At 38.6% G+C, this 27,918-nt stretch overlaps 1 protein-coding gene across 1 annotated transcript; it reads left to right on the top strand.

Annotated features, from left to right (window-relative positions):
* Positions 1 to 1,261: 1,261 nt before the first annotated feature.
* Positions 1,262 to 19,722, top strand: PARP11 (poly(ADP-ribose) polymerase family member 11; the record flags this gene model as incomplete). Its single annotated transcript, NM_001265841.1, is given in 7 exon segments — positions 1,262 to 1,390; positions 2,267 to 2,387; positions 5,043 to 5,118; positions 8,765 to 8,837; positions 8,918 to 9,048; positions 17,525 to 17,676; positions 19,267 to 19,722. Coding segments are annotated over 7 exon segments (999 nt in total), but the record flags the coding sequence as incomplete, so codon positions are not given.
* Between the last annotated feature and the right edge of the window lie 8,196 nt (positions 19,723 to 27,918).

Raw genomic sequence — 27,918 nt, 5'->3', positions numbered from 1 at the left:
TACACACACACAGAGTGAGAGAGATAGAACTCTGAAAGATACTCAGTGAAATTATAGCATTGGCTAACCCTAGAGAAGAAAGGTGAGAAGGTACCAGGAATGGAAGTGGTGGTTAAAAAGTCTTTAGCTTTATTTTGAATGTTCTGATTTTTTGCAAGGAGAATATTTTTTATGTAGTAGTTGTATAAACTCAATAATTTAAAAACCCTTGAAGAATGAGGACAGGAAGCCAAATTCCAGATTGAGTTTAATTTTCTTTGACCAGCCTCTTTGTCTCCTTTCTAGAGACTTCTTCATTGCAATACCCAACCAAGAATGTTTAAAACTTTTTGAAGATAATGTGTATGTGAGTTAATTGGTATAGTTAAAATTATGAAATCATTGATAATGAAGTATAAGACAGTATATGACGGTGGCTAAGTGCATAGACCCTGAAACCAGGATGTTGGATTTGAATCTTGACTTCCTCATTGTATGACCTCTCTATGCCTTAGTTTCCTCATTTATAAATTTGGGGTACTGATAGTATCTGTCTCTAGGTTGTTGTGAGACCTAAATGCGTCATCATCTGTATAGTACTTAGAACAGTAGTTGGCACATAGTAAGTTATATAAAGTTTACTATTATTGCTATTTTATCCTGACACTTAGAAAAAATGGTGGTAGATTGTTATATATACATCCAGACTTTTTTCTATGTATGTGTGTAAACATTTACATATACTTAGAGAGATACACACACACACATTCACAGGAGTAAGTTTATTTTTATTAAAATTGGATTATACTGTTTCTGTTTTCTTATAATCTTTTACAGTCAACACCATATAAATATCTTTCCATGCCATTAAATGAAATGACTGTTTAAAATAAAAATTAGATACATTTGATCTTAACTAGTGTGATAGCATGGGTCCTTTTGACCACATACATGAACATAAGATAAAATTGAAATTGCTTGGGGCTATACTGAAAACCTGACGTGCTTGCTGATGTTGATATAGCTTACTTAAATGATTGAATAGACATTGGCATATTCTACCTAAGGTGATTATTATTTGCCTAAGTTGTTAAGCAATGATGTCCAACATTTTAAATGTTTATCTTCAGAGCCAATATGCAAGATAGAAGGCTGTTTTTAAAGTGTCATGGGAGGAAAGACACTTGAATAACACTCTTTGTAAAGAAGTAAAATGATCTGTAAAAAGTGTACTTGTTATTAATAAAATTATTTCTTCCTCCACCTCTTTCTGGCTTTTCAGGAGATGTTTCACAAAGCAGAAGAATTCTTTTCTAAAACAACAAACAATGAAGTGGATGACATGGACACATCAGATACCCAGTGGGGCTGGTTTTACTTGGCAGAATGTGGGAAGTGGCACATGTTTCAGGTATCTTCTTTCCTTGAATTTAGCAGAAGTGTTTTCGATTCAGTTAGCATCACCTTGCTAATGTATGTAAAATGAGTATAAATATAGAACTTGAAGTTAAAACTTAAGGAAATAAAATCATTTAGCTAAAAAAAAGTTAGAAATTATTCTAGTCCTTTTCCTTTTCTTTTCCCCAAGTTTTCACACTCATTTATTTAGAAGAAACAATATGTGTTTACTGTGTGTACAGAGGACAAATGTGACTGAGAGTTGCATGGTGTCAGTACATCTGAGCAACTCCAAGTTTGGTTTGATGGACAAAGAAAGGGAAGAACAAATCCATATTAAACACTTCTGTACGCCAGGTATTAAGTTAGGTGTTGCACATTTATTTTCTCCCTTATCCTCACAGTAATTTGGAAGCAGATGTTAACATTCTCTCTTACAGTCAAGGAAAGTAAAACTCAGAAAAGTTGACATAATTTGTCAAGGGTCACACAGCTAGTGAAACTGAGATTTGAATCCGTACTCAAAACCTGTAGTCTTTTTTTTTACTCTACTAAACTATAAAAGAAGATTTAATTTGAGCCACTTAGAAAGTATGATTATTGGAATAATCTGTAAAAGTTGTGATTATCTGGAAAAATAACTGTATTTCTATATATATCTAGTTATTGAAGGGGACTATAACCAGTTGTTTCTTCACTGGAGATCCTTAAACCATTTTCAATATGCTGACTTAGTTGTGATTCTCCCTGTGTGTTGGGAACTAGAACAGGTGATTAGTAAGTTTCCCTTGTCCCTCCATTCCCTGTCTCTCTGACCGCAGTACCACCTCTGTGGCCAAGTCATTAATGTGAACCGCTGGTAAATGAACCTTTCTGGTTTGTCTTAAAGCCGGATACCAACAGTCAGTGTTCAGTTAGCAGTGAAGATATCGAAAAAAGCTTCAAAACAAACCCTTGTGGCTCCATTTCTTTTACTACTTCCAAATTCAGCTACAAGATAGACTTTGCAGGTATGTTTTTTTCCCTAATAGATGTGTGTTTTTAGTATATTGATATGGTAAAATCTAGAGCTCTGAAGGTCAGGATTAGTTGATATATTTGCAAACAGTGAAGTATATCTTTTTTGTTATATACAAAAATACCTCTATAAAAATTCAAGTTTTAAAATCTTGAGCAACGTTACCTTTTATAAAAAGTGTGTTTATATAGTTGTGTATATTAATGTATGTGAAGATTGTCATATATATTAAGTGCCTTTCATACTTCTAAGGAACACAAAACACTATATCAGTTGTTTTATTCATCATCCCATCGCTCTTTTGAAATAGGTAAGAACATTTTTACATTTTTTTTGAGACGTCTCGCTTTGTCACCCATGCTGGTGTGCAGTGGCGCGATCTCAGCTCATTGCAACCTCCGCCTCCCGGGTTCAAGCAAGTCTCTGCCTCAGCCTCCTGAGTAGCTGGGATTACAGACACCCAACCCCACATCCGGCTAACTTTTTTGTATTTTTAGTAGAGACAGTGTTTCATTATGTTGACCAGGCTGGTCTTGAACTCCTGACCTCCTGATCCACCCACCTCACCTCCCAAAGTGCTGGGATTACAGGCGTGAGCCACCTTGCTTGGCCAGAACTTTTTTACTTTAAGGATCAAACAGATGTCAAGTGAGAAAGTCATAGGTAGTTGGCAGTAGTTTCAAGAACAAGTTTTAGCTGAATGACCTTTCTCTTGATGTCTTTGTCAGAAAACGATTTCTTTAATGGACATTGCCGTCTGTCATTTTCGTATTTATTTGGCTCTTCCACAGATTAGCCAGATAATCTGGAAATCAGTCCCACTTTGGATTTCATCTGTGATATATGGGCATGTTTTGGGGTGTCCCATGAAAAACCTGATGAACTGAGCTCCTCAAGTTTCAAGCTGTTAGTTTCAGCTATTTATTGCTTAGAGGCAAACACGACCTGGATGGGAGGCTTTCTTAATAAAAGAACATTTTGTTTGCTACACAGCTTAGTCCTTTAGCTGCTCTCTGTCAATTCCTGTGAGTAGTGTCTTTATGACAGTGTTTGTAGTGTATTGTGGCTGGGTAGGGTGGGGAGACATTAGGAAATCCCCTGGGATGAGCCAAGGCCCAGAAACAGTGAAGGGGATTTGTCCAGTAAGTGATTGATGGAACCAAATATGTAATAATTGTTATCCCACCAAAGTTGTTTGTCTTGTTTTTTTTTTTTTTTTTTTTTTTTTAATTATCAAGAGTTAAAAACCGTGAGATCCTTACTTGTGACAAGCCGTAATTTTTAAATGCCATTAGGCAAATAAGCAGGATTTAAGAGGCCCTGACATTTGTCCCTCTGCCGCAGTCGAGGCAGAAGGTGTCTGGTAGGCATTTTTAGTCATGCGTACAGGTATTTTTGAGGGAGAACTGAAACCGAATGACATGCACAGACAGCAGACCTCATGTAGAGCATGAAATGTATCAAAGCATTTGGTAGATAATTTAGCAAGCCACGTGTTTCTGAAAGAATATTTGTTAGTATACTACACTTTTTGGAAACTTGCTCTCAGAAAATAGAGTTTATTAAAAATATCATTATTAAGGAACAGGAGTTACATATACTAATAACTTGAGTTCCCCAACCCTCTATGTAATGATCCTGTTTCAAAGGCGTGGGTATTAGCATTTCACATGTACTCTTTGCAGATTTCAGCTCCAACCATTCTGCCCCTAGCCAACTCAGGTTTTCTCCATAAAAATGGTAAAAAGTAAACTCAAAATGAGATGGTCCAAGAAGGTGGCATCACAGGTCTTGCTCCACATGCTGAGATGATCTTGCTTTTTCCCTGAACAATGGTAAATCCAGTATGTGTAGAGTAACACGGAGAGGACAGAACACACTTTATACTAGCCTTGGTCTGGGTGGGTGAACCTAATCATTTTGAAATGGAATGATGTCATTTAGATGATGTAAACTGGCTAGAATCTTACATTAAGAATCACTACTTAACTTTGAGGAATGAAGAAATGGACCTGGTAAATATTGCCATGACTGAGGCATGGATGAAAGAAGAAAAGGATACCTTTAAGTAATTAGTCTCTTATCACTAGAATCTTTTTATGTAAGTTTGTACTGGGTCTAGCCAGGTTTTCTATTTTTTAGGTTTAGTTATATAATTAAGGAGAAATCAGGAAATGTAGAAATTTTTGAAATTCTGTGAGTTGTACAAGTTTTATAATCATTTCCAAAATTTTTAGAGAGATGGAAGTACATTTTTCTACTTAATAAACCAACCACATTTAATACTGTAATTTCTCTCTTTCTAGTACTCTTAGCTTTCCTAAGTTTAGAACTCTCCTAGTTTAGTGTCTGTTTAACCTAAATGTGATACAGAAGGGGAATAGACCGTGCATACTGAGCAGTGGATGAAATTAGCATCTTTATGTATGAGCTTAGATCAAGCAATGAAGCTGTGCTTCCTTGAATAGCACCTTCACAACATGATCCATAGCGCTATGGTAAAGTACCCATAATATACTATGCTGGCCAGCTCCTCCCAAAGCTCCTTGATTCCTGATCATCACGTAGCGTGGCTATTAATCTTCATGACACTTTATACTACAGTGTGTTTTTTATGACTTATCTAATATCTTGTCTTTGTATACAGAAATGAAGCAAATGAATCTCACCACTGGAAAGCAGCGCTTAATAAAAAGAGCCCCCTTTTCTATCAGTGCTTTCAGGTATGGTAAAGAGAATAGGGGTGGAAAGAGTGGGGTTTTTTTTTCTTACTATTGGACAGAAAAACAAATAGACTGAAAATATTTTGGTAGGCCATTTAATAATATTGATCTTTTAATCAAATTTTGGGCCGGGCGTGGTAGCTCATGCCTGCAATCCCAGCACTTTGGGAGGCCAAGGTGGGTGGATCATGAGGTCAGGAGATTGAGACCATCCTGGCTAACATGGGGAAATCCCGTGTCTACTAAAAATATGAAAACATTAGCCAGGCATGGTGGCAGGCACCTGTAGTCCCAGCTACTCGGGAGGCTGAGGCAGGAGAATGGTGTGAACCCGGGAGGCGGAGCTTGCAGTGAACCGAGATTGCACCACTGCACTCCAGCCTGGGCGGCAGAGCGAGACTCCATCTCAAAAAAAAAAAAAAATTAATTAAAATAAATAAATAAATATCAAATCTCTCATTTGTTGACAAAATAGCAACATTATTATTTACTCTAAGTGCTTCCTTTCATGTTATCCTTTTCCTTTCTTCTTGTATATTTACATTTTTTAATTCTTTAGAACAGTTTACATGGTAGTTACAAAATGCCTTGTGGTCTCTGCTCTGAACTCATAAAATAACTCACTGAGGTAAGTTTAAATTGTTAACTTGGAAATACTCTCTCAGAGACATATAATTATTGGGGCTGTAAGAACCAGGTAATTGTTCACTTTGTTTCCACCTCTGTTGATCTCCGTTGGTCAACTCCTAGAAGTAATTTCAAATTTGTAGCGACTAAGGGAGACCTAAGGAAGGTGGTAGAACAGTGGACAACAGTATTGCTTTCTGTTCCCTGGAACTTGGTTACAAATTTTCTTTTTTGCTTGCTCTGGCCATAAGAAGTCTGAAAAAGGATGTATAAATGTCAGAAGACAATAAATATTTATTATTCATGTGAATGGACTTGAAGGAAAAAATCTTAAAGCATGTCTCCTATTTTCTAAAATGACTCTTCAAGCATGTATTGAAATTCTTTTTGTTCAAATAATTTAAAATGAAACTGAAAAAAAGGTAGCGTGTTAATTAAAAGAAATATTTTAAGTTTCTGTCAGTTTGTTTCTCGACTTTTGTTTTTATTTTAGCATTTATTTTGGTTTTATTTTAGCATCATGATTTAAAAGTTATTCCAAGTACTTATGTAATGAATGCTTTTGTACTTCTGTGGAATATAGAGAGTAGTATTTCCTTACTAGCTACGTCATATCCACATTTTTTAGTACAAATAATAAAAGAATTACTTATCTTCAGAAAGTAATCTGGGAGAAAAATGAAAAATGAGACATAATAATGGAAGATGTTATTGTAATTGTACGTTGTATCTGCTGTGCTTTGGTGGAGGCAAGAAGCACTGTGATGGGACCAAACACTTTGTTGTTTTGTCACAGACGGTACAAAGTGTAGAACAAAGACAGGACAAGGAGAGAATTAAGCAGACTAGAGGACAATAAGCAAGATAATAATAAAAGGAGAGGACTATGTAGGTAAGATACAGTAGGGTGTTGAAGGTCAGTAGGTGCTGATATAGAAATATTTATGTACTGTGGGACTACATTGAGCATTTATTACATGCAAGGTAAGTAATACATGCTTCCTATTGGCAAGGAGTTATTTAAGGCTGTTGACTACATAAAAACTAAAAACATTCTTTTGGTCGTAGCTAAAAGATACTTTAGGCCAAGTATGTTTTAGGCATTTTTTTTCTCACAAAAAATTGGGAAAATATTTTTATTCATTCTTGTAGTTGAAGGGGTATTCTCCATATTATATGAAGTACTTTTAGGACTCTCTAAATAGGAGATCAACATGGGCAAATAATTTGAACAGTTCATACAACCTCACTTATAATAAGAGAAAAACAAATTAATACCAGACTGATTTTTACTATGATTTTTTGACTAAAATTCAAAAGTTTGATCACACACCTTTTTGGAGTGGTTGCGGGAAAATAGGCAATTTCTGTATTTCTGGTGAGAATGTCAGTAGGTATGTTCAAAGACAGCATTTGGTTGGTATCTGTTAAAATTATTAAAAAATGCATTCTTTGACTCAGAAATTCTATTTCAAATATATTATTTTACAGATAGACAAGTGGACATGTAACATGGCAGATGAACAAATGTGTTCCTGCAGCATTTTTTTTTTTTTTTTTTTTTTTTTGAGATGGAGTCTCACTCTGTTGCCCAGGCTAGAGTGCAGTGGTGCCATCTCGGCTCACTGCAACCTCCGCCTCCCGGGTTCAAGTGATTCTCCTGTCTCAGCCTCCCAAGTAGCTGAGATTACAGCCACACACCACCATGCCCAGCTACTTTTTTGTATTTTAGTAGAGACGGGGTTTCACTGTGTTGCCCAGGCTAGTCTCGAACCCGTAAGCTCAGGCAATCCATCTGCCTTGGCCTCCCAAAATGTTGGGATTACAGGCGTGAGCCACTGCGCCTGGCCAGCATTCTTAATACAGTAGCTAAAAGTTGGAGACAAGCTAAATATTATTATGGTATGTCCCTATGGTGGAATTCTGTGCATCTGTAAAATAGAATGCATTCATTCATTCATCTAGTACTTACCGAGTGTGTACTATGTACCAGGCTCTGTTGTAAGCACTAGGAATAATGATACTCTCTATGTACTGTTACAGAAAGATCTCTAAGAATCTATGAAGTAAAAAACAAAAACACAGGTGCAATAAATGTATGCTTTATGCTACCATCTGTGTGAGCAAAAAGCTTGGCTTACATTAACCTAAAGAAGCTCTGGAAGAATACCCGAGACTAAAATAATAATTACCAGGAGATGGGGCAAAAAGTGAGACTTGGACGTAGCAGGGACTGTAGCGGGAGGAAAACTTCTCACAGTATATTTCTTTATACATACTAATTTTTAAACCACATATTTGATTTTTTTCATTAAAATAAGTTTGAAAAAAGTAAACTAAAGATCAGTTTGAAATTTATTAATTTCTTCAGTAACATCCAATCACTGGAGGCGATTGGTGTGTCATTTTCAGCCTTTTGCTGTTAAATCCCTCAACATCACTGTGTTTTTCTGTATTCACATCCGGTGGCTTGAGCATGTTTGATAGTTTTTAAGATTTGCTGACTGACTATGCTAATAATAATAACCCTTAAAGTTAGTGGGCTGTTGGAGAGAATAGTGGGCAATTAACAGAGAAAGGTTTAGATTTGAATTAGATCTTGGAGAACATTGAATGAATGGTTGAGGAGTTTTGATTTTATTCAATAGGCAATATAAGCACGAGTTTCAGCCTTTAGTTTTCATCAGGAGCTTGATTTTATTTTTAATTTCTTTGCCTAAAATCTTCACATTTTAAAGAAATTTTGGAAATTTCAAAAAGAGACAACTAAGCAACCGGTTTTGAAATTTTTATGATATATAGGGTTGTATATTTTCCATCGAAAGTTCACTATTCAACATCTAAAAAGTAGCACACATAGACATTCAATAATTTTTGAATAAAGAAACCAAAGGCTATATTTAATTGCATGTGTCACAATACCCTGAAAATGAAAATTAAGCTTTGAAGAAAAGGCTAAATTCTTGACAGTAATTATAATCAGCTTCTGATATTTTGTTTTGTCTTTTGCTGTTTTAAGTTACATCTGTGAAAACGAGGCCATCCCTATGCCACCACACTGGGAGAATGTGAATACTCAAGTACCATATCAGGTAAGAGCAGAATTGACTGAATATACCATGAAAGAAACTGGAAAGGACCGCAATAAATCTCTGCAAATTTATTTTTCCAGCTTATTCCTCTGCACAATCAAACACATGAATATAATGAAGTTGCTAATCTCTTTGGGAAAACGATGGATCGCAACCGAATTAAAAGAATTCAGAGAATTCAAAACCTAGATTTGTGGGAATTCTTTTGCAGGTGAGATGATTTCTAATCTGAACCTTCTCCTTACCGCTAAGTCTTTTATGGTTAAAACATAAATATTGAATTGTGTTAATTTTCAGTGGTGTAGACATGCTGCTTTTCTCTTGCCATATTTTGACCTGGTCTCAGGGCTCTTCTTCAGCATTCTCAGGGAGTGAAAGAGTTGGTCTGTAAACTTTGCTTGTGACATTGCAGTGTGAGAAGCTCCTTCCTTTCAAGGTTTAGAACTATGCATCTTGGCGGAAATCAGCATGACAGAGGAGTGTCGGAGCTGTTTAGCTTTGTTGATAGGACTTCCTTGGCTCAGCTTTTTATTAGAAGTCTCTGCAAACACTGTTTTGTTTTTAACAGTCATACGATCTTGCCAGTAGTCTTTTGCCTGTTTTATTTTAAAGAACACTTTAAAACATACCTTCAAATTTCTTGCTTAGCCTAAAGTTTACTTTGTAGATTTAAAATCTCAATTCCTTACTAGATTTAAGTTGGAAATGACCCATTGGGTGACTCAGTGTTCACTTAACCGAAAATAAAGTCTGTTACAGAAAACTTAAAGCTATTAAAGGTATTATCCAAATTAGCCTCTTCTGCTGTATTTTTTTATGACATGTAAAAAATTAAAGTAAGTGGTTCTCTGAAATATTTTCAGTTAACATTTGTGGATGAGATTTGATTTCTAATAATTTTAAGTATATAAGCTGACTTTTAACTTTTTATTCAGAGAAATTGCAAATAAACACAAAAGTAGAATCTAATATAATGAACTTCATGTATCATCCTGATTCAACATCTATCAAGATTTACCGCACATAAACTGTCTCCTTTTTTGTTATTATTGTTGTTGCTAAAGTATTTGAAAGCAAATCCCAGACCATAACTCATTTCATTTCTATATACCTGAGAATTAGGCTGATTTTGTTTGGTAATGATACATAGAATTCTTTCTTGGTTCTGACTGACTAGTTAATATGGCCTGCGTACATTTCCGGTTTTATTCTCATAATAGTTTATGGTAAATAAGGGGCTTTCAGCTTGTGTTCTTTATAGTCTCGGGTCTATTGGCCAAACCAGCTTTTATTTCTGACAATAACTGAGGTTAACTGGGTTTATAAAGTTTAATTTAGTTCTTGTTTAGATGATTCTTTTATAGAGGAAGACAGAAGCCTCTGCCTCCTTTGACTTTGTTCTCTCAGTGAATAAAGTAAGTTTTTCTAAAATAGTCTGATGAAAATTTAATTCATTATTCTTCATCAGCCCTCTGAATTGGAGATCAAATTGGTCTCCTTCATAACTTGAGTTCCCAATTAAATCATAGTGGTAAAAATGTGCCAGTAATTCCCCAGAACATTTTGTACTAAGAATTTCACTGGAAACAGTTTTACTCTGGTGATGCCTTTCATGGTTTTATGTAATGTCAGCCTGTAGAAATCTGTGATGGTAAGTGAACCTGCCACCTGCCACGACAGTACAAAATGCTGAGTCTCATTATAATGGCAGCCTGTCATTTTGACATCATCCTGAAGAACTAAAATAACTTGGTCTGTCTCACTGTCACGTAACCTATGACTCACCATGTAGGTAGTCAGGCCCACATGAGTCCATCCGGCAATAGTTTTCACATTGCCTAGGCCTCTCTTACTTCCCCCACTTCTTCTGACAACAATGTCTTAGTACCTACTTTATGACAAGCACTGTTCTGGGCACTTGGGATAAAACGGTACAGAGAACCATAGCTTGGAGAGCCAGACCATTGTAACACAGAAGTGTGGGGGTCAGCTCAGGGCATCATGGCAGCACAAAGGGAGGGGATCCATCCATCTTTGCCAACAAAAGTAGGGGATGTGGAGTGGAGTGGGGAGAATTAGGGAGCCCCAGACACCAGTTGATAGGAGAAGGGCATCTCGGGCATTGGGGCAGTAAGAGCCCAAGTCTGGATATAAGAGGGAGCACAGAAAATTGAAACAGCTTCAGATTGAACAGAAATTAGGTAGAATGGTATCAAGAGGCAGAGCCTGCAGGAGTTTGTAGTAGCACCGCTGGGGTGGTTGTGTGATCGTCTTTAGTAGCCTTAGTTGAGTTGAATCGAACCAGAGTGGAAGTCAGAGAGTTAGCAGGGGCTAGACCATGTGGGGCCTTATAAGCTAAACTAAGAGGTTTGGATTTTTTCCTGGGACAGTAGAATGCCATTGTAGAACTTTAAGCAAGAGAGTGATGCATCTGATTTGCATTTTAGAAAAATAATTAGGCTGTGCAGTGGAGAAGGGGTTTAAAGCAGTGGTTCTCAACTGGGAGTGATTTTACCTGCTGGGGGACATTTGGTAATGACTGGCGTAATTTTTGATTGTTAATGTGGCAGGGTGGGGGTGCTACTGGCATCTGCTGGATAGAAGCCAGGATGCTAAACATCCTACAGTGCATGACACAACAAAGACGAAGCCTTCCACAACAAAGAAGTGTCAAACACAAAATCTCCGTAATTTAAAGGGATCACAGTTCGAAGCAGAGAGACCAATTTAGGAAATTGTTTCAGTAATTAGACTGAGACACGTTGGGTTGCCTGACCCAAAGTGGTATCTGCTCTGTTGGAGCAAAGAAGACAGTTTTGAGGTATTAAGGTTATAGAATGATAGGGCTTGGTGCCTCACTTACTGTTTGCGATGGGGTGAATAAGGGAGATGAGAAGGATAACTCCCAAGATTTTGGCTTGTTTGTGTTACTTGACTAAGGGAGTATCAGTAAGAACAACTTTAGGGATGATGGAAAGGGAGTAGTAGTCGATATACGGCAGTTGACATGTGGGTCAGGAGTTCAGAAGAGTGGTATAGACTAGAGACAGAGGTTTTGGAGTTGTTAGAAAATGTGGGGTAATAGAAGCTATAGGAATGAAGAAGATGACTAGGGAGCATATGTACATTAAGAGAAGAAGAGGGCCAAGGATGTGGGGTAATAGAAGCTACAGGAATGAAGAAGATGACTAGGGAGCATGTGTACGTTAAGAAAAGAAGAGGGCCAAGGATGTGGGGTAATAGAAGCTACAGGAATGAAGAAGATGACTGGGGAGCATATGTACGTTAAGTAAAGAAGAGGGCCAAGGATGTGGGGTAATAGAAGCTACAGGAATGAAGAAGATGACTGGGGAGCATATGTACATTAAGAAAAGAAGAGGGCCAAGGATGTGGGGTAATAGAAGCTACAGGAATGAAGAAGATGACTGGGGAGCATATGTACGTTAAGAAAAGAAGAGGGCCAAGGATGTGGGGTAATAGAAGCTACAGGAATGAAGAAGATGACTGGGGAGCGTATGTACATTAAGAAAAGAAGAGGGCCAAGGATGTGGGGTAATAGAAGCTACAGGAATGAAGAAGATGACTGGGGAGCATATGTACGTTAAGTAAAGAAGAGGGCCAAGGATGTGGGGTAATAGAAGCTACAGGAATGAAGAAGATGACTGGGGAGCATATGTACGTTAAGTAAAGAAGAGGGCCAAGGATGTGGGGTAATAGAAGCTACAGGAATGAAGAAGATGACTGGGGAGCATATGTACGTTAAGTAAAGAAGAGGGCCAAGGATGTGGGGTAAAAGAAGCTACAAGAATGAAGAAGATGACTAGGGAGCATATGTACGTTAAGTAAAGAAGAGGGCCAAGGATGTGGGGTAATAGAAGCTACAGGAATGAAGAAGATGACTGGGGAGCATGTGTACGTTAAGAAAAGAAGAGGGCCAAGGGTCCAAGTCTGAAAGGGATGCACAGAGGAAGAGAGAACCCAGGGAGGGAACTGACAACCACAGAAAGTGGGAGAAACCAATAGACGATGTAGTCACAGAAGCTGGAGGGAGACTGTGGTTTACACAGGTAGGTGCCATCTGTGCGATTACATACTGAAAAGATGCTAAGTAGGATAAATCTGAAAAGTTCCTTTGCATTTTTCAATAAGGCGGCCATTGGTAACCTAGAGGAAAGCAATGTTGGTAGACATCCTAGTGTGTATACAGCAAATGTTGACAGCTTTTTCAAGAAGTTTGGCAGTGAGGAGGGTGAGAGATATGAGAAGACAGATAATGTGGGGTTATTGTTATGTTTTTGAAATTTAATCATGGGAGAGAACTGAACATTGTAATTGGAAAGGACCGATGGAGAAGGAAAATTTTAAAGACTCTTAGAGAAAGAGTGGAAGGGCAGTTGATGGATTCCAGCTCCTGAAGAAGTGTGATGAGATGAAATTCTGAGAACATATGTCAGAAAGGAGATAGAGAAGCGTGGTCCAGTTATGTTTACAGATAAGTCCAGGTAGGGGATGAAAAGAGGAGTTAGGTTAAGGAGTTCCTTCCTGATACCTTCCATTTCTTTTGTGAGGGAAGAAGGGAGGTCACCTACGGAGAATAAAGTGTTCGGGAGGTGTTGATAAGAGGAAAAGGAACGGGGAAAGAGGAGATTTGAAATGGCCACTGTGGATAATGGGGTAGAACGAGCTATCTTGGGAGCCATAGGATTTCTGTCAGCATTGAGGGCTTAGCTAAAGTATGTGAATTTATGGGGCAACTCATGTTGTGTAATGTACTTCAGAGTACAAATGGAAGGGCAGGTAGTGGAGATGGTTGGGTTGATCTACAGCTGGGAAGCATAAGGCAGCAAGGACATAAGAGCATCTTATTAATAATGTGAATTTAGATCAGAGATTCTCAAACCTAGTTGCAGGTCAGAATCGCCAGTGGAATTTGCTAGCAAGTAGAGACTTCTGTCACCCGTCACAGATCTACTGCATCAGAACCTCTGGGTTCTGACATTTTTACCTTAAAACAATTATATAAGTGGTTCTGATGTTCGGCAGGGTGAAGTGTGTTCTAAATCTAGGTAGACTTACTTTAATCCAGAGCATGGACATATTCTTGCTGCAGTGCAGAGCATGTGGCATACACACTTTAGCCAGTTTGGCACTCTAGTCCCTAAGAGGTGGATCATTTTGAGACACTTTGAGAAGTGGGTGTGACAGTACTTTCAGTAAGTTCAGGAATGATTGTGGATCTGGGCAAAGGTGGGCAGGGTTGTGAAGAACTTAGTGTAGTTCTGTGACTTTCCTTGCAGATGTAACTAAAGTTCATGAGGCCCTAGAATTTGACTTTAGCCCTTCTGGAACACCAAGGTCATAGTCTGAATGTCCACATTTCATGGCTGCCTTAGTAGTGGGAGTAGTGGGCACTAGAACAGACTGTGCCGTGGGGATACAAAGCTTTAACCACCACGCCCCTGCTCTGTGCCTTCAACGGGTGTATACGCACCATCTAATCTAGGAAGTAAGCATTGTTTTCCATGCCTGCCTATACCCCTACTCCATGCCCTTTAACCCACAGTTTATTTATAATATCTAAGAGAAACTCCAGCGAATTTTCAAACCGAGATTCACTCGAATTTGTACCTGAAAAGTAGTGATAAATGAATTTTTTTTTTTTTTTTTTTTTTTTTTTTTTTTTTTTTGAGACAGAGTCTCTCTCTGTCCCCCAGGCTGGAGTCCAGTGGCACGATCTTGGCTCACTGCAAGCTCCGCCTCCCAGGTTCACGCCATTCTCCTGCCTCAGCCTCCGGAGTGGCTGGGACTACAGGTGCCCTCCATCACACCCGCCTAATTTTTTTGTATTTTTGGTAGAGACGGAGTTTCACCGTGTTAGCTAGGATGGTCTCTATCTCCTGACTTCGTGATCCACCTGCCTTGGCTTCTGAAAGTGCTGGGATTACAGGATGAGCCGCCGTGCCTGCCCTTTTTTTTGAGATGGAGTCTTGCTCTCTTCCCCTGGCTGCAGTGCAGTGGCGCAATCTTGGCTCATTACAACCTGCGCCTCCCGGATTCAAGTGATTCTCCTGCCTCAGCCTCCGAGTAGCTGGGATTACAGGTGTGTACCACCACACCCAGCTAATTTTTGTATTTTTTAGTAGAGACAGAATTTCCTTAGAGTGGATTCTAGTCATTACAGATCATGAAGCACAACACTGACAAGTTTGACATTACAGACCATGAAGCCTGGCATTGTGTATGATATTAATGTTTCTTTGAAAAACCCGGCATGGATTCACTAATGCCGGACTAATAGGATTACCACAGTGGTAGATGGATAGGCCCCTTAGATAGTCTAGCTTGGCTTCTCACTTTTTAGTTGTTGAGAAAGTTTTTTTTCATGAAGACAAGATGGAGAAATATGTGCTGGTTGGTATTTCAAAGAGGAAAACTAGTAGCCAAAAAGTCTCATGCAGAAGAGTAACTCGAATGGCATGCATGCTTTCTTCTTGGGTCCTTCAAAATTTTTATCAGAAACTTGGATGAAAATGCAGAGGGCTTGCTTATCACACTTGTGAAAGATTCAAAACTAGAAGGGGTAGCTTATTTGTTGAGTGAGTGAATCAGCAGTCAGAAAGACCTTGGAAGGTTGAAACAGTGGGTAAAAACAAGTATCTTTTTTTTTATTATTAAAATTTTTTTTCCTTTGTTTTTATAAAGGGAACAAATGCACATTGTTTAAAAAAAGTGAGAACATAAAGTTCTAAAAAAGGAAGTTGGTATAATTCTTAGTGAAAGCAGGCTGACTTTTTGTAAAGTAAACATTTGCTAAATGCACAACCTTCTAAGGTCATGCTTAATGGTCTGAAAAGACTATCACAAATAGATCAAAGCATGTACATTTAAATTTTGATACATACTGCCAAATGACTCTTGAGAAAGACCATATGCATTTTCATTTCTGTCTCCATTTAAATGCAAGTATCCATTCCCGAACATACTCATCAAGCTCCATATCATTTATAGAACTCAGTCTGTGATACGGATATTTTACTGTTACTTAATTTTTACTTTTTAAATTACTGTGTCAAGTAAAACTTAACTGAAATAAATCTATTACATTCAGTTTATAAATCAGTTGTACAAATTTAGCAAGCTAAGAGAGGTCTGGTTTGAAAAAGTCTGGGAGTTTGAACTGACTACACAGTCAATCATGGTGATTATGGTGCAGTTCACTGCCCTGGTACCAAAATGCATTCAGTGGTGTCGGTGCAGTCAGTGCTGTCTGATGATATCTGGACTGTTTCTATTTCATACCAACATTTATAAACTAGAAAGTATGCAGCAGATTCTTGTTAACTAAAGACTGTTGGGATAAAGAAAGACCTAGAAGCTATGCTGTGTCAGGAGTAGTTGAAGGAATGGTATATATTTAACCAAGAAAAGAAAGCCTAAGTAGGTGTTCATAGTTATTTTTGGATATTTGCAATGTTGTTTTGTGTAAGAGTGATTTGAATTGTTAGTGTTCATAAGAGAATAATAAAGACCAATCAGTAGAAGTAACGGAAGGCAGATGTTGGTGTGGCGTTGGGATGGATGTACTTTCCAACTATTACAGCTGATCACAAATAGACGGTGCTGTTTTGCAAAGTGAGCAGTTGATGGATTGAAGCAGGCATGAAATAGCTATCAGAAGTCGGGGGAGGGGATTCTTTTTCATTTTTAAAATATGATTTTTAGTTTCAAGAATGAAAATGCAGCGAATAGTTTACAGACTCCCATGTATCTACCTATCAGATTTAACATTTTGATACTTGTCACATTTCCTTCCTCTTCACACAGATACAGGTGAAGTGTTTACTCCATCCCTGTCCTACTCTCCTTCTTTCCTCCTGAGATTGGTATGGTGCCTTATTGTTTGTATTTTGTATTTTTTACTACCTGTGTATGTATACCTACATAATACACGGTATTATTTTGACTTCTCTATCTCTTTTTGCAAGATTCTTTTTACATTAAATATTATTTTTCAAGATTTACTATGTTAATGCACATAAATCTACTTCATTACTTTTGACTTTTATATATAAATACATGACTCTATATTCATTTCTCTGTGAAATAATTTTAGGCTGTTTTCAGTTTTTGTTTTCTGTTATAATCAGTCCTACATTAAATATGCTTTTATGTATTCGGATAGATTTATCCTTGGGAAGAGGATTAAACTGGATGGCTTAATGTCCCTCCCAACCCTATGGTGCAAAATTTAGTCAACTGAACCAACATTTTCTAGTTTCTGAGGATAAAAAGCATATGACATGGTCCCTGCTCAAGGAATTCACTGTCTAAAGCCTCTGCGAATGTTGTAGTACTTGTTTGTTGTCTCAGTTTTAGGCATCTATAAAGCTTTAGCTGGTTTAGACAATCAATTACCTTTACGAAGTTGGGGCATATCATGGGATAACTATAGTTTTTGGCATAATTTTCAACCATAAGTTTCAGTGTTAACTAATACTTTTTGATGAGACGATTTATGTGTCCAAGAACGTTTGAAATTATTTCTTTTCTAGACTTGCTTTGTCCACTTAGTATTTATATTATTTTCTGTTTTACCCTTTCTGTTGAACCTTGCTCATTAAGATGAACAAATGCTACTTATGGTATATTTCTGTGTGCTTTTGTGTCTGTGTATATTGTGTTTTTAGGAAAAAGGCTCAGCTCAAGAAAAAAAGAGGTGTGCCTCAGATTAATGAACAAATGCTATTTCATGGTACCAGCAGTGAATTTGTAGAAGCAATCTGCATTCATAACTTTGATTGGAGAATAAATGGTATACATGGTGCTGTCTTTGGAAAAGGTAATTATCAGAACTCCAGGTCCAGTTTGAGTCCTAGGAGTTTCCTCTTTTTAGAGGAATATAAATACAAATATAAATTGCTTTATGGCAAATATATAGAGAATGAGAAAACAAATGGATTATAATTGCATTGTGTACCAGAATAGGTACTAGTGTTTTTGTTTTGTTTGGTTTTTAAGAAAATGATAGGTAAGAATATTAGTGAGCAATAAGGAATAGTGGAGGAAAACGTCACATTATTTATAATGTTGTGAAAATCCAGGTTTTTCAATTTATGTCTGCTACTCAAGCAAATTAAGGAGAGAGGTGAGGGAAAAGGAACGGGATGTACATTTCATTTTCTGGTCCTTACTTTGTACCTTACCTCCAGCAAGAGAACTGACTACTATTTAGGATCAGGATATGCTACATTTTGAAAATGTAAATTAATTTTAAAAATAACTACTAAAAAGGCCATTCCACTTATTTAACTGTAAGGAGGTCAAGGTGTTACATAAATCCCATCAGTGTTAGGTAAATATGAGACTTTGCAATTCATTTCCCCATTTTTTTAGAGTAAGAATGCCCTTAATGATGTCTATCTCTTGTGATGCCAACCATTCCAGAAGAGTTGGCTGCTTTGTTGAGTTTTCATGTGCAGGCAGTGAGCCAGTAAAATCATTTTTGTTTTGGAATGCTCAGATATGAATGGCATTATGCTCTCTCAGAAATCTTTTCATGGATATGGGATTCTATTGTTTCCAGAAATATTATTGAATTGTTATCCCGCATCATAGAAATATGGTTTCTTGGGGTTTAAAAGAATCCCTGTAGGCCATCGGTTTCCACTGTGCTCTCCAGAGCTTTGCTGGATGCTGACAAGGGAGCAGGGTGAGGAAGTGGTGGAAGGAAACAGAAACAGGAGGGAGGGCCAAGCAGTAAAACTCAGGGCCGGGCATGGTGGCTCACGCTTGTAATCCCAGCACTTGGGGAGGCCGAGGCAGGTGGATCACCTGAGGTCGAGAGTTCAAGATTAGCCTGGCCAACATGGTGAAACCCTGTCTCTACTAAAAAAACATAAAAATTAGTTGGGCGTGGTGGCATGCGCCTGTAATCCCAGCTACTCAGGAGGCTGAGGGAGGAGAATCGCTTGAACCTGGGAGGTGGAGGTTGCAGTGAGCCAAGATCACACCACTGCTCTCCAGCTTGGGAGACAGAGCAAGACTCCATCTCAAAAAAACAGAACAAAACAAAACTCAGGTCCAGCCACACTTTTAATCATTGAACCAGTTTTATCAGTTTTATTAATTGGTTTCTTTGTAAGATTTATTTTAAAAGAATTCTGGTAGCTATATTTTGGTGGGGGCAGGGGATGGTGTTGGTGGTGAGGGCTGGTATATACCAGCAAATCTATTCCTATGGTAGTCTATACCACAGCTGTCCATAACAGATGGATTTCTCTTCTTCTCTTAAAGATCTGTGAATGAGGAAATTCCACATCTACTTTTATTATACAATTCTATGCATCTATTCTCCTGACAAAATGTTTTTGCTTGTTTTTAATATATTCTTCGGAGTAATCTTGGCTTTTCTTGGTCCTCTTTGTTTAAGGAACCTATTTTGCTAGAGATGCTGCTTATTCCAGTCGTTTCTGCAAAGATGACATAAAGCATGGAAACACATTCCAAATTCATGGTGTCAGCTTGCAACAGCGGCATCTGTTTAGAACATATAAATCTATGTTTCTTGCTCGAGTGCTAATTGGAGATTACATAAACGGAGACTCCAAATACATGCGACCTCCTTCCAAAGACGGGAGCTATGTGAATTTATATGACAGCTGTGTGGATGATACCTGGAACCCAAAGATCTTTGTGGTTTTTGATGCCAACCAAATCTATCCTGAGTACTTGATAGACTTTCATTGATTTCACTTCCAAATCTCAGTGGTCAAGGAAGCTTTATTCTTTTTTGCAGGAAGATTTGCTCTTCAGTCATCTAGCCACTAAATGTTAATTATCTGATACTTTTGAAACAGATATGAAAAACAAGTGGCCTCCATATAAAAAGACATACTGACTTTAAGGTTGGTTTTTGTTGTTTTGTTTTTGCTTGTTTCTTGTAGTCTTGTTTGTTAAAAATTGATATCATTGATGTTTTAATACGTAGGGGTGAAAGATACCATTCAAAATGGAATCAGCTGAGTCTCAACTAATGTGGTCATTGAGATCTTTAAGGTTTACATGTGTGTTATCAGGATAAATGATTTTAGTTCAAATGGACTTATTCGTATAAATGTTGAAAAAAAAATATAGACATAAATGTGTCCCTTTAGAGGAATTGATCCTTTGTAAATTGAATTCAGGTAGTAGTATCATCCACCAATCCATTTGTTACTTTGTTGGTCTTCTGAAGGGGGAATTTGAAACTCTGAAACAATCTGAGCACCTTGAGAGAAATCAGAAGCAAGGCAATTATTTGCAGTGCTGTCATTACAAGTCAGAAGCAGAAAATCAAGGTAGAGTGTCCTGCTTTCCAGTTGCCTTAGGATAGCAGACTGCAGCCTCAGACTTGCTCCTGTCATTCTCCTCTATCTCCTACATCTGAATTGATCATTGCTGCAAAATATCATTAGCCTACACTTCATCCATCAGGGTTCTTGGATTCTTAGACCACGACTTGCTGTGCAAGGTGTTTATTGCATCTTCAAAGTGAAACTTTAAATTATTATTCAAACATTTATTTTCCTTTTGTTTTCAAAAGAATCCCTACAGTGATCACTTCTAAGATTTTATTTTACCTTCTCCTCTGCAGCACACACAGCTATTCAACAATGATTTCTAAAATTAATATTTCAAATTTATATCTCTCCATTTTGAAACATTATAGAAAGCATGGGATGCTTGAGGCAAATCTGGTTTCTCCTTTGAAGTAGCTATTGACAGCCTACTCTCTTGAAAAGTTAGATATAATTCTTAATCATGTTTAGTGGAAATTTGTTTACCTGTTCCATCTGTTTTGCTGTTCCATTGTAAGGAAGATGAGAAGTGTTGGGACAGCTTCCTTCCCCTAAAGATATTCTAGCAGAGGCGAGACAGCAGTTTGGCAGGCATGTTGTATAGGAGTTAAGTACCAGATGGGGAATTGTCCATGTGATGGTTAAGAGCCTCTCATTGATTTTCTTTCTTTTCTCCTCTTCTCTCCTCTTCCTCTCCTCTCCCTCTCCTCTTCCTCTCCTCTTCCTCTTCTTTTCCTCTTCTCTTCTCCTTTTCTCCTTTTCTCTTCTTTTCCCCTTCTCTTCCCCTTCTCTTCCTCTCTCCTCTCCTCTGTTTCCCTCCCTCCTTCCCTTCCTTCCCTCCCTCCCTCCTTCCCCTTCTCTTCCTCTTCTCTTCCTCTTCCCTTCCTCTTCTCTTTCTCTTCTCTTCTCCTTTTCTCCTTTTCTCTTCTTTTCCCCTTGTCTTCCCCTTCTCTTCCTCTCTCCTCTCCTCTGTTTCCCTCCCTCCTTCCCTTCCTTCCCTCCCTCCCTCCCTCCTTCCTTTTTCTTTTTTTGGTAGAGTCTTGCTCTGTTGCCCAGGCTGCGGTGCAGTGGTGCGATCTCAGCTCACTGCAACCCCCACCTCCTGAGTTCAAGCAATTCTCCTGCCTCAGCTTCCCCAGTTACTGGTACTACAGGTGCATACCACCATGCCCAGCTAATTTTTGTATTTTTAGTAGAGACGGGGTTTTGTCATATTGGCCAGGCTGATCTCGAACTCCTGACCTCAGGTGATCCGCCTGCCTCAGCCTCCCAAAGTGCTGAGATTACAGGCATGAGCCACTGTGCCCGGCCTGATTCTCTATGATTCTACCTTTAAAAGACAGCACATGTACCAAGCCTTTTTCAGAAAGCTTTTCGCTTAACTCTTTCTAATACTGAATTTTCTCTCTATTATCCTTACCCATTTCTGGCTGACAATTAGTGAACACAATTTAACTTCTTAAAAAAATACCGGTGTCTATGCTTATATTGCTCACTTAAATCATTTGAATTACAAAGGCATCTACAAATAATAAAAGTAAAGAGTGTAGACAGATTAGGGATCGTAATTCTTCAAGTGCCATCCATCCCAGATTTCCATTATAGCCCAGCATGTGTGTAATTGTGCAGTGGGAGGTAAGTAGTACCCAGGACATTGCATGTACAATACTTTGAAACAAAGTGGCAACAGAGATTTCCTGACTCAGGTATGTAACCCAACTGCTGGTTTAGATGAAGTGCTGAGAATATTTAGAAAAAGCACTTTAAAAAGCATCCAGAGATTATCATGAAAATAATTGGAGGCAAAGTCACTAGGCTGGCTTGTGAGAGGCAGCACACCATGGCTGTAAACCCGTTCACAAAAAACTATGTTAGAGACATTAGGAATTCAGGTTTTGAAAATCTTTTTTTCTATTTATTTGTTATTTACATACCAAAAAACCACATTAAAATAGTCCTCCCTTCAACATGGCTATCTTTTTTCAAGTTTTGTATGCATACCTCTCTCAGCACTTAAATGGAATAACTGTTGCAGCATTTGGGGGTTGTTTTTCTTTTAGACATTTGCAGATCTTATCTCCGGGTGACTGAGGGCCCAGAGTTAAGTATTTGTTAGGCAATCTCTGCGAACTTTGACCTTACCTAGTTGGCTTATATGAAATATGTAGAATGCGCTGCAGCAGCCATTGTAAGAAAGTACTGTACTGGTTTTTTGGGGCTTGTTGTTGTTGTTTGGTCTGAGAATGTACTGCCAACCCATCTTTTATAAGAGAGAACTGATTTTGATACATATTTTAAAATATGATAGTATAGAGTTAATGGATGTTAAAATTTTATTTCTTTGTTTTGGTAAGTAGATTAAATTGAGAATCATATGATCAGTACATTTGAGAATTATATGACCAGTATATAATAATACTGGACATAACCATTTGCCATCTTTTCCTGTTATCATCACATAGAGTGGGTGGGAAGAATGAATAGAAATCACTCTAAAATAATGATAAATGGTTTTTAAAACTCTATATTGAATACATTCCAGCTGAAAATGACTCTTCTTTTTCACTTTGGTGATATCAGCCTCAGGGTAAAAAAAAAAATGTGTTTATAAAAAACAGTTTCATAAATCTTTTAGTTATAAACAGGAAAGTTTTATATTAGTGTGTCATTTCATTTCTAGACTGTTGATGGTGATGATGATAAAGAATTTGGAGCCAATTTTGATATATGAATGTATTGCTTTTACATGTGATGATTAAAGCTCTCCATTAGCAGTTCTTGGTTGTCTGTGTATATCATGTATTTGTTTCTGTGATTTATGTATCTCATCTCCACCTTGTATTATTTAAACCTAAGTTTTCACCTCAATCTTAGTGGATCCAAGGAGTTTGTTGCCTGTAACTCATATGTACCCCACTTGCAGATGGGGAAAGTCTCTTGTTCTTAGTTTGAATCATCATGAGCAATAGCTAATCAAATGGGAATCATTAGAAATAGCTGATCTATGGGAAAAATTGTTTACTGTGTGCTATTATTGAAAAAAAAAATTCCCCAAACAGGCCAAGAGTTGGCATCTGCAGCGTTTTTTATTCTTGGTGTGCTCCGCTGGCCCAGAGGAGCAGCTCTGTAGGGTGTGTCTACTTTCACCCAAGGAGTATCCTTCCTACAGTCCATCTAACCTCCAGCCACTCGCACTGTGTCTGCAATCATTCCTGTTGAAGTGAGTTAAACATTCTGTTGAACCTTTGGCAAGCAAGGATGGCATCAAAGGCTATCCTCATGTTCGAACTGAGAGAAACGAGGGGCAGAATGATGGACTCATTGTGATAAAAATTCAATTGAGCTTTGATTGTTGATCTAGAAGTGCTACATCCTTACAAATTCTGTTCTGTAGCCATTCGAGTATTTGTGATTATCTCCCAAATTGCTAGGAATAACATGAGAAACAATCTTACGGTGATCCTACTTGTGTAGCCTCCAGATTTTCCACTCTGCTTAAGGATTATTTGTTTATTTTCAAATATTTTCTTTTGCTTAAAACAAAGAGACAGTCAATTTCTAGATGAATTTATATACTCTGTACTTGTAAAAGAGATAAAAGGTAATGAAAAGTAGCAAGGAAAGAGAAAACCCTCGTCAAGAATTAGTTTTGGTTAGAAACTTAAAGTGATTTTAGTTATTTTTATCCCTTTGCACTCTGCAGGAAGAGTTTTGGTGATACGAGATAGTCTGCCACACTTTCTTATGAATCATTTCATGATGTTACTTGGGGCAACACAGATGGAAGAAATGAACATTTCAAAGAACTATGAAATACATAATTATTTGCAGGCTGCTTGATTAGTGTGAGTAATATATGCAGGGAGAGGTGAGCCCTAAATATCCAAGAGAGAAGTTGAAAGTTGATCTTTTATCTTTCACTTTTTAGCAGTGGTAGTTTACTTCTCATGTTTTCAGAAACTCTAGGATGGAAGGTGGTTTGGGAACTCATGTTTCTTTCCTCCTGTCTCCTTCCTATATTGAGCTCTGCTTGATCCATCCCAGGTAAAAGGATATCTCAGTTATTTCTAAACCCAAACAATAAATTCCTCGTAAATGATCTGAGTCTCCTGCTGTAAAATTATGTAATCCATTTTCTCAGCTTTAATTGCTTGGCTTTCGTTTCTCAGCACTACAGGCCAAGAAGCTGGCTATTAGAATTCTCTCACTGTGTGGCTGTGTATCTAAGAATTTAGCACTGTCTTACTTATTTTTAGGTGACTTTTCATAAGATTGGAATATAGGTTTTATGCCAAAGACATTTGTGTTTTCTGCAGCGTCTTAGCATTGCTGGAGCCTCTACCAAGAGGTTATACGGTAAGCTGATTCTGACTCTGTGGCTTATGCTGACTTCATGATTGTAAACCAGCTTAAGGAGAGTCACCATCCAGAATTTAATTAAATCATCTTTGCAATATTGATTATACATCCAGACTGCACTTGTGTTTTCCTGTTCCTTTTTAAAAATACCTTTTCCTGAAGGGCTCATTACGCTTTAATGTCTCCTAGATAACATGTGGAAGCTGTAGGCATTATAAGCCCACGTTTGATGAACAGTCTCAGAGAATCAGCGTGCAAGCTCATTTCCTCCACTTTATTCCTTAAGAAGAAGATCAAGCCTCAACTTGGGAGCCAGCGGATCTGAATTTTATTCCTGGCTTTGCTGTTTGATTCAGTGTGACCTTGGATAACTCACCAGAGAGGGAAGGTTCACTTTTCAGAAGGTGAAGTTTATGAAAGACCAATCAGACTCTCGTTGAAAGAAAAAGACCTGATGGAGCACAGCTAGATTTCTCTAGGCAACATCTGACGTGACTGAAGATGACTTTTGAGTTTGGGTCAGGAAAATACAGTAGCAGGGATCATGATGCATTGAGAAGAAGCAAGGGCTTGCAGTAGGAAGGAAAAAGAATGAACCTGGTTGTCCCTGAAACTCTGCCCCTAATTAGTTTCCCCACTCCCCTTCTAGTTCACAACTCTGAATTCTTGTGGCGTGCCAGGGACTGAACAAGTCAGTCATGGCCTCTGCTCTCATGGGACTTGAAGTCTAGCAGGGAAGACATAATGAACTATAATGACAAGAATGATGAGGTTTCCTGAAGGGGAAGTTCAGGCCACTGTGAGGCTCTGACAGAGGGATTTCACCTGTCCTCGGGAATTATGGAAGGCTTTCCTGGGGAGTGACATTTGAATGTGAAGATAGAAAGATAAGTAGATGTTAATTGAGGGAAGGAAGATTTTATATCCCCCAGCCACACCCATCTGTGCCATATCAGGCTTTGGAGAGATGAGAAAAACCAGGTATGGGTAGAAGCAACGTTGGAACTTTGTTTTTATCACTAAAACAAAGATGGCAGAATCAAAGCCATTTAAATTATGTTGCCCCAAACCCCTGCACCTGGTCCTGGAACCAGCCTTACGGGAACCAGGACCCAGCAGTAAGAGGCATGTGGAGAAGGGATTGTGAAGATTTTATATAGTTTAAGGGAATCAAGAAGCTTGTTGGGTAAAGGAGTTCCTTCTTGGCCCCCATGCCTTTGCTTATGCCTTTCTGCCTCACCCTAGAACACACACTCATATTCCTCCCTCTTGAAAACTCTATTTGAAGCATGGGCTCTGGAGTCAGATGTCCAGGGTGATTCCTGGCGTCGGCGTTTACCACCTGTTTCACTTGAGCAGGTTGCTTAAGCTCTCTGTGCTGCTGTTTCCTCATCTATAAAATGGTGATGATAATAGTGTCTACCCTAGAAGGCTGTTGTGAGAACTGGATGAAGTAATGCTTGCAAAGTGTTTGGGATGATGCCCGGCACATAGTCAACCTCAGTAAATGCTAGAGAGTGTTAATACGTAAGGTCTCTCCTCTTTGAAGAAGTCTTCTATGCCTAATACAACCCTCACAGGCTAGGATTCATACGGTATTTATAGTGTACTTGGAGGTAGGGACATAACTTTTTTTTCTTAGCATTTACTTGGTCAGTGCCCTTTGGCCAAAGACTACCAGGAGCAACCCTGTAAGTTAAACAAATTAGGTTCATTACTTATGGAAGCCAGAGAGCACACACCTGCTGAGGAACTATGGGGTGTCCCGGTAGGAGGGTGCAAGAAAGAACTTTTTGTAGGATTTGGGCTTTGGGGATTTGGGGGAGGGTCCGAGGAGTTAGGATTTCACTCTCATTGGATGCTGTCAGAAAGCAGGGGCAATTCTATAATTTGGCATGTTCATAATCATAAATCTTATCTACAGAGAGGAAAGTGTAGCTGAGGAGAAGCTGTAATTAGCAGAACAGAAGCAGTGGTTCATCTGGCTGAGAGAAGTGGTGTTTCGTGTCCTGTGGGTGGCACAGTGACCTTATTTTTGTCTGTTCATAGACACAATTATGAAATGACCTTGTGTTGTCTCATTTTGTTGTGGTCTTAGAATAACCTTGTCAGAGGTTGGTTTTCTGTGAGATAGTTTAGGTTCATCAGAATAACATGCCTTAGCTGTGAGTACCAGGCCAGTTTCTAAATGTCAGAGACTGCTCTTTTTGTTCTTAACTTGTCTAACTTTTGTTTGGGCTACTTTTCTTCCTCCTGGGAAATTGTAAGAGAATGCATTTACTCGTTCAACAAACCGCCAAGTGAGTACCTGTACTCCATACCAGGCACGATCCTAAATACAGGACACAGTAGTGAAAATGCTGCCTTCAAGGTTCTCAAAGTCTTGGATAAAACTATGTTTCAATTAACTGTTTTGCTAGTTTAAATGCCTTCTTATTCCAACTTGTATCTGGATACTTCCAATGATTAGGAAATCCTACATTTTTTAGACAGTTCTGAATGCTAGAAAATTGGTTCTTACGTTGATCTATAATTTCTTTTTTCTTTTTTCTTTTCTTTTTTTTTTTAGAAACGGAGTCTCGCTCTGTCGCCCAGGCTGGAGTGCAGTGCCGCGATCTTGGCTCACTGCAAGCTCCGCCTCCTGGGTTCACGCCATTCTCCCGCCTCAGCCTCCCGAGTAGCTGGGACTACAGGCGCCTGCCACCATGCCCAGCTAATTTTTTTGTATTTTTAGTAGAGACAGGGTTTCACCATGTTAGCCAGGATGGTCTCGATCCCCTGACCCCATGATCCGCCTGCTTCAGTCTCCCAGAGTGCTGGGATTACAGGCGTGAGCCACCGCGCCTGGCCTTGAGCTACAATTTCTTTCCTTGTATATTCCACTGCTTGGGTCTATGTCTGTACATTAAAGACACTGAGAACGAGTTCCCTGCATATTCTCTAGCTGTTTACGTAGTCGACCCATGGGTGATGTAGGTGAACTCTGGATTTTCATGATTCAGTGCTATGCTGACTGCTCTTACATTCTTCTCAAAAGAATATTTTAATTCAAGAAACAATTTAACATTGATTCCATTTTCTACATGGCCTTAGTGTTTAGGCCTATGTTGTCCGACTGAAGGACAGACTACATTATCAGGGCTTTTCTAATCAAAGTGTTACGTAGGCGGTTAGGTGCTACTGCGCGTGAGAACAGCAGACGCTAGGTGGCAGCATCTTGCCTCGGAACTGGCACAGCAAACTGGGAGCTGAGTTCATAGCTGCGTTTTAGAGAGCAGAGTCAAAGGACCTTCCAGAAGTTACCTAGTCCCTGCCACCAGGTGGGACAACCCCTGGTCAAATCCACCTGCATAGGTATTTATCCCGTTTATAATAACTGCTAGGAA

The sequence above is a fragment of the Macaca mulatta genome, chromosome 11 (assembly GCF_049350105.2).
Source record: "Macaca mulatta isolate MMU2019108-1 chromosome 11, T2T-MMU8v2.0, whole genome shotgun sequence".
In the NCBI taxonomy this organism is placed as follows: domain Eukaryota; kingdom Metazoa; phylum Chordata; class Mammalia; order Primates; family Cercopithecidae; genus Macaca; species Macaca mulatta.
The sequence above is the reverse complement of the archived record's forward strand: the minus strand, read 5'-3'. Positions and strand labels throughout refer to the sequence as shown.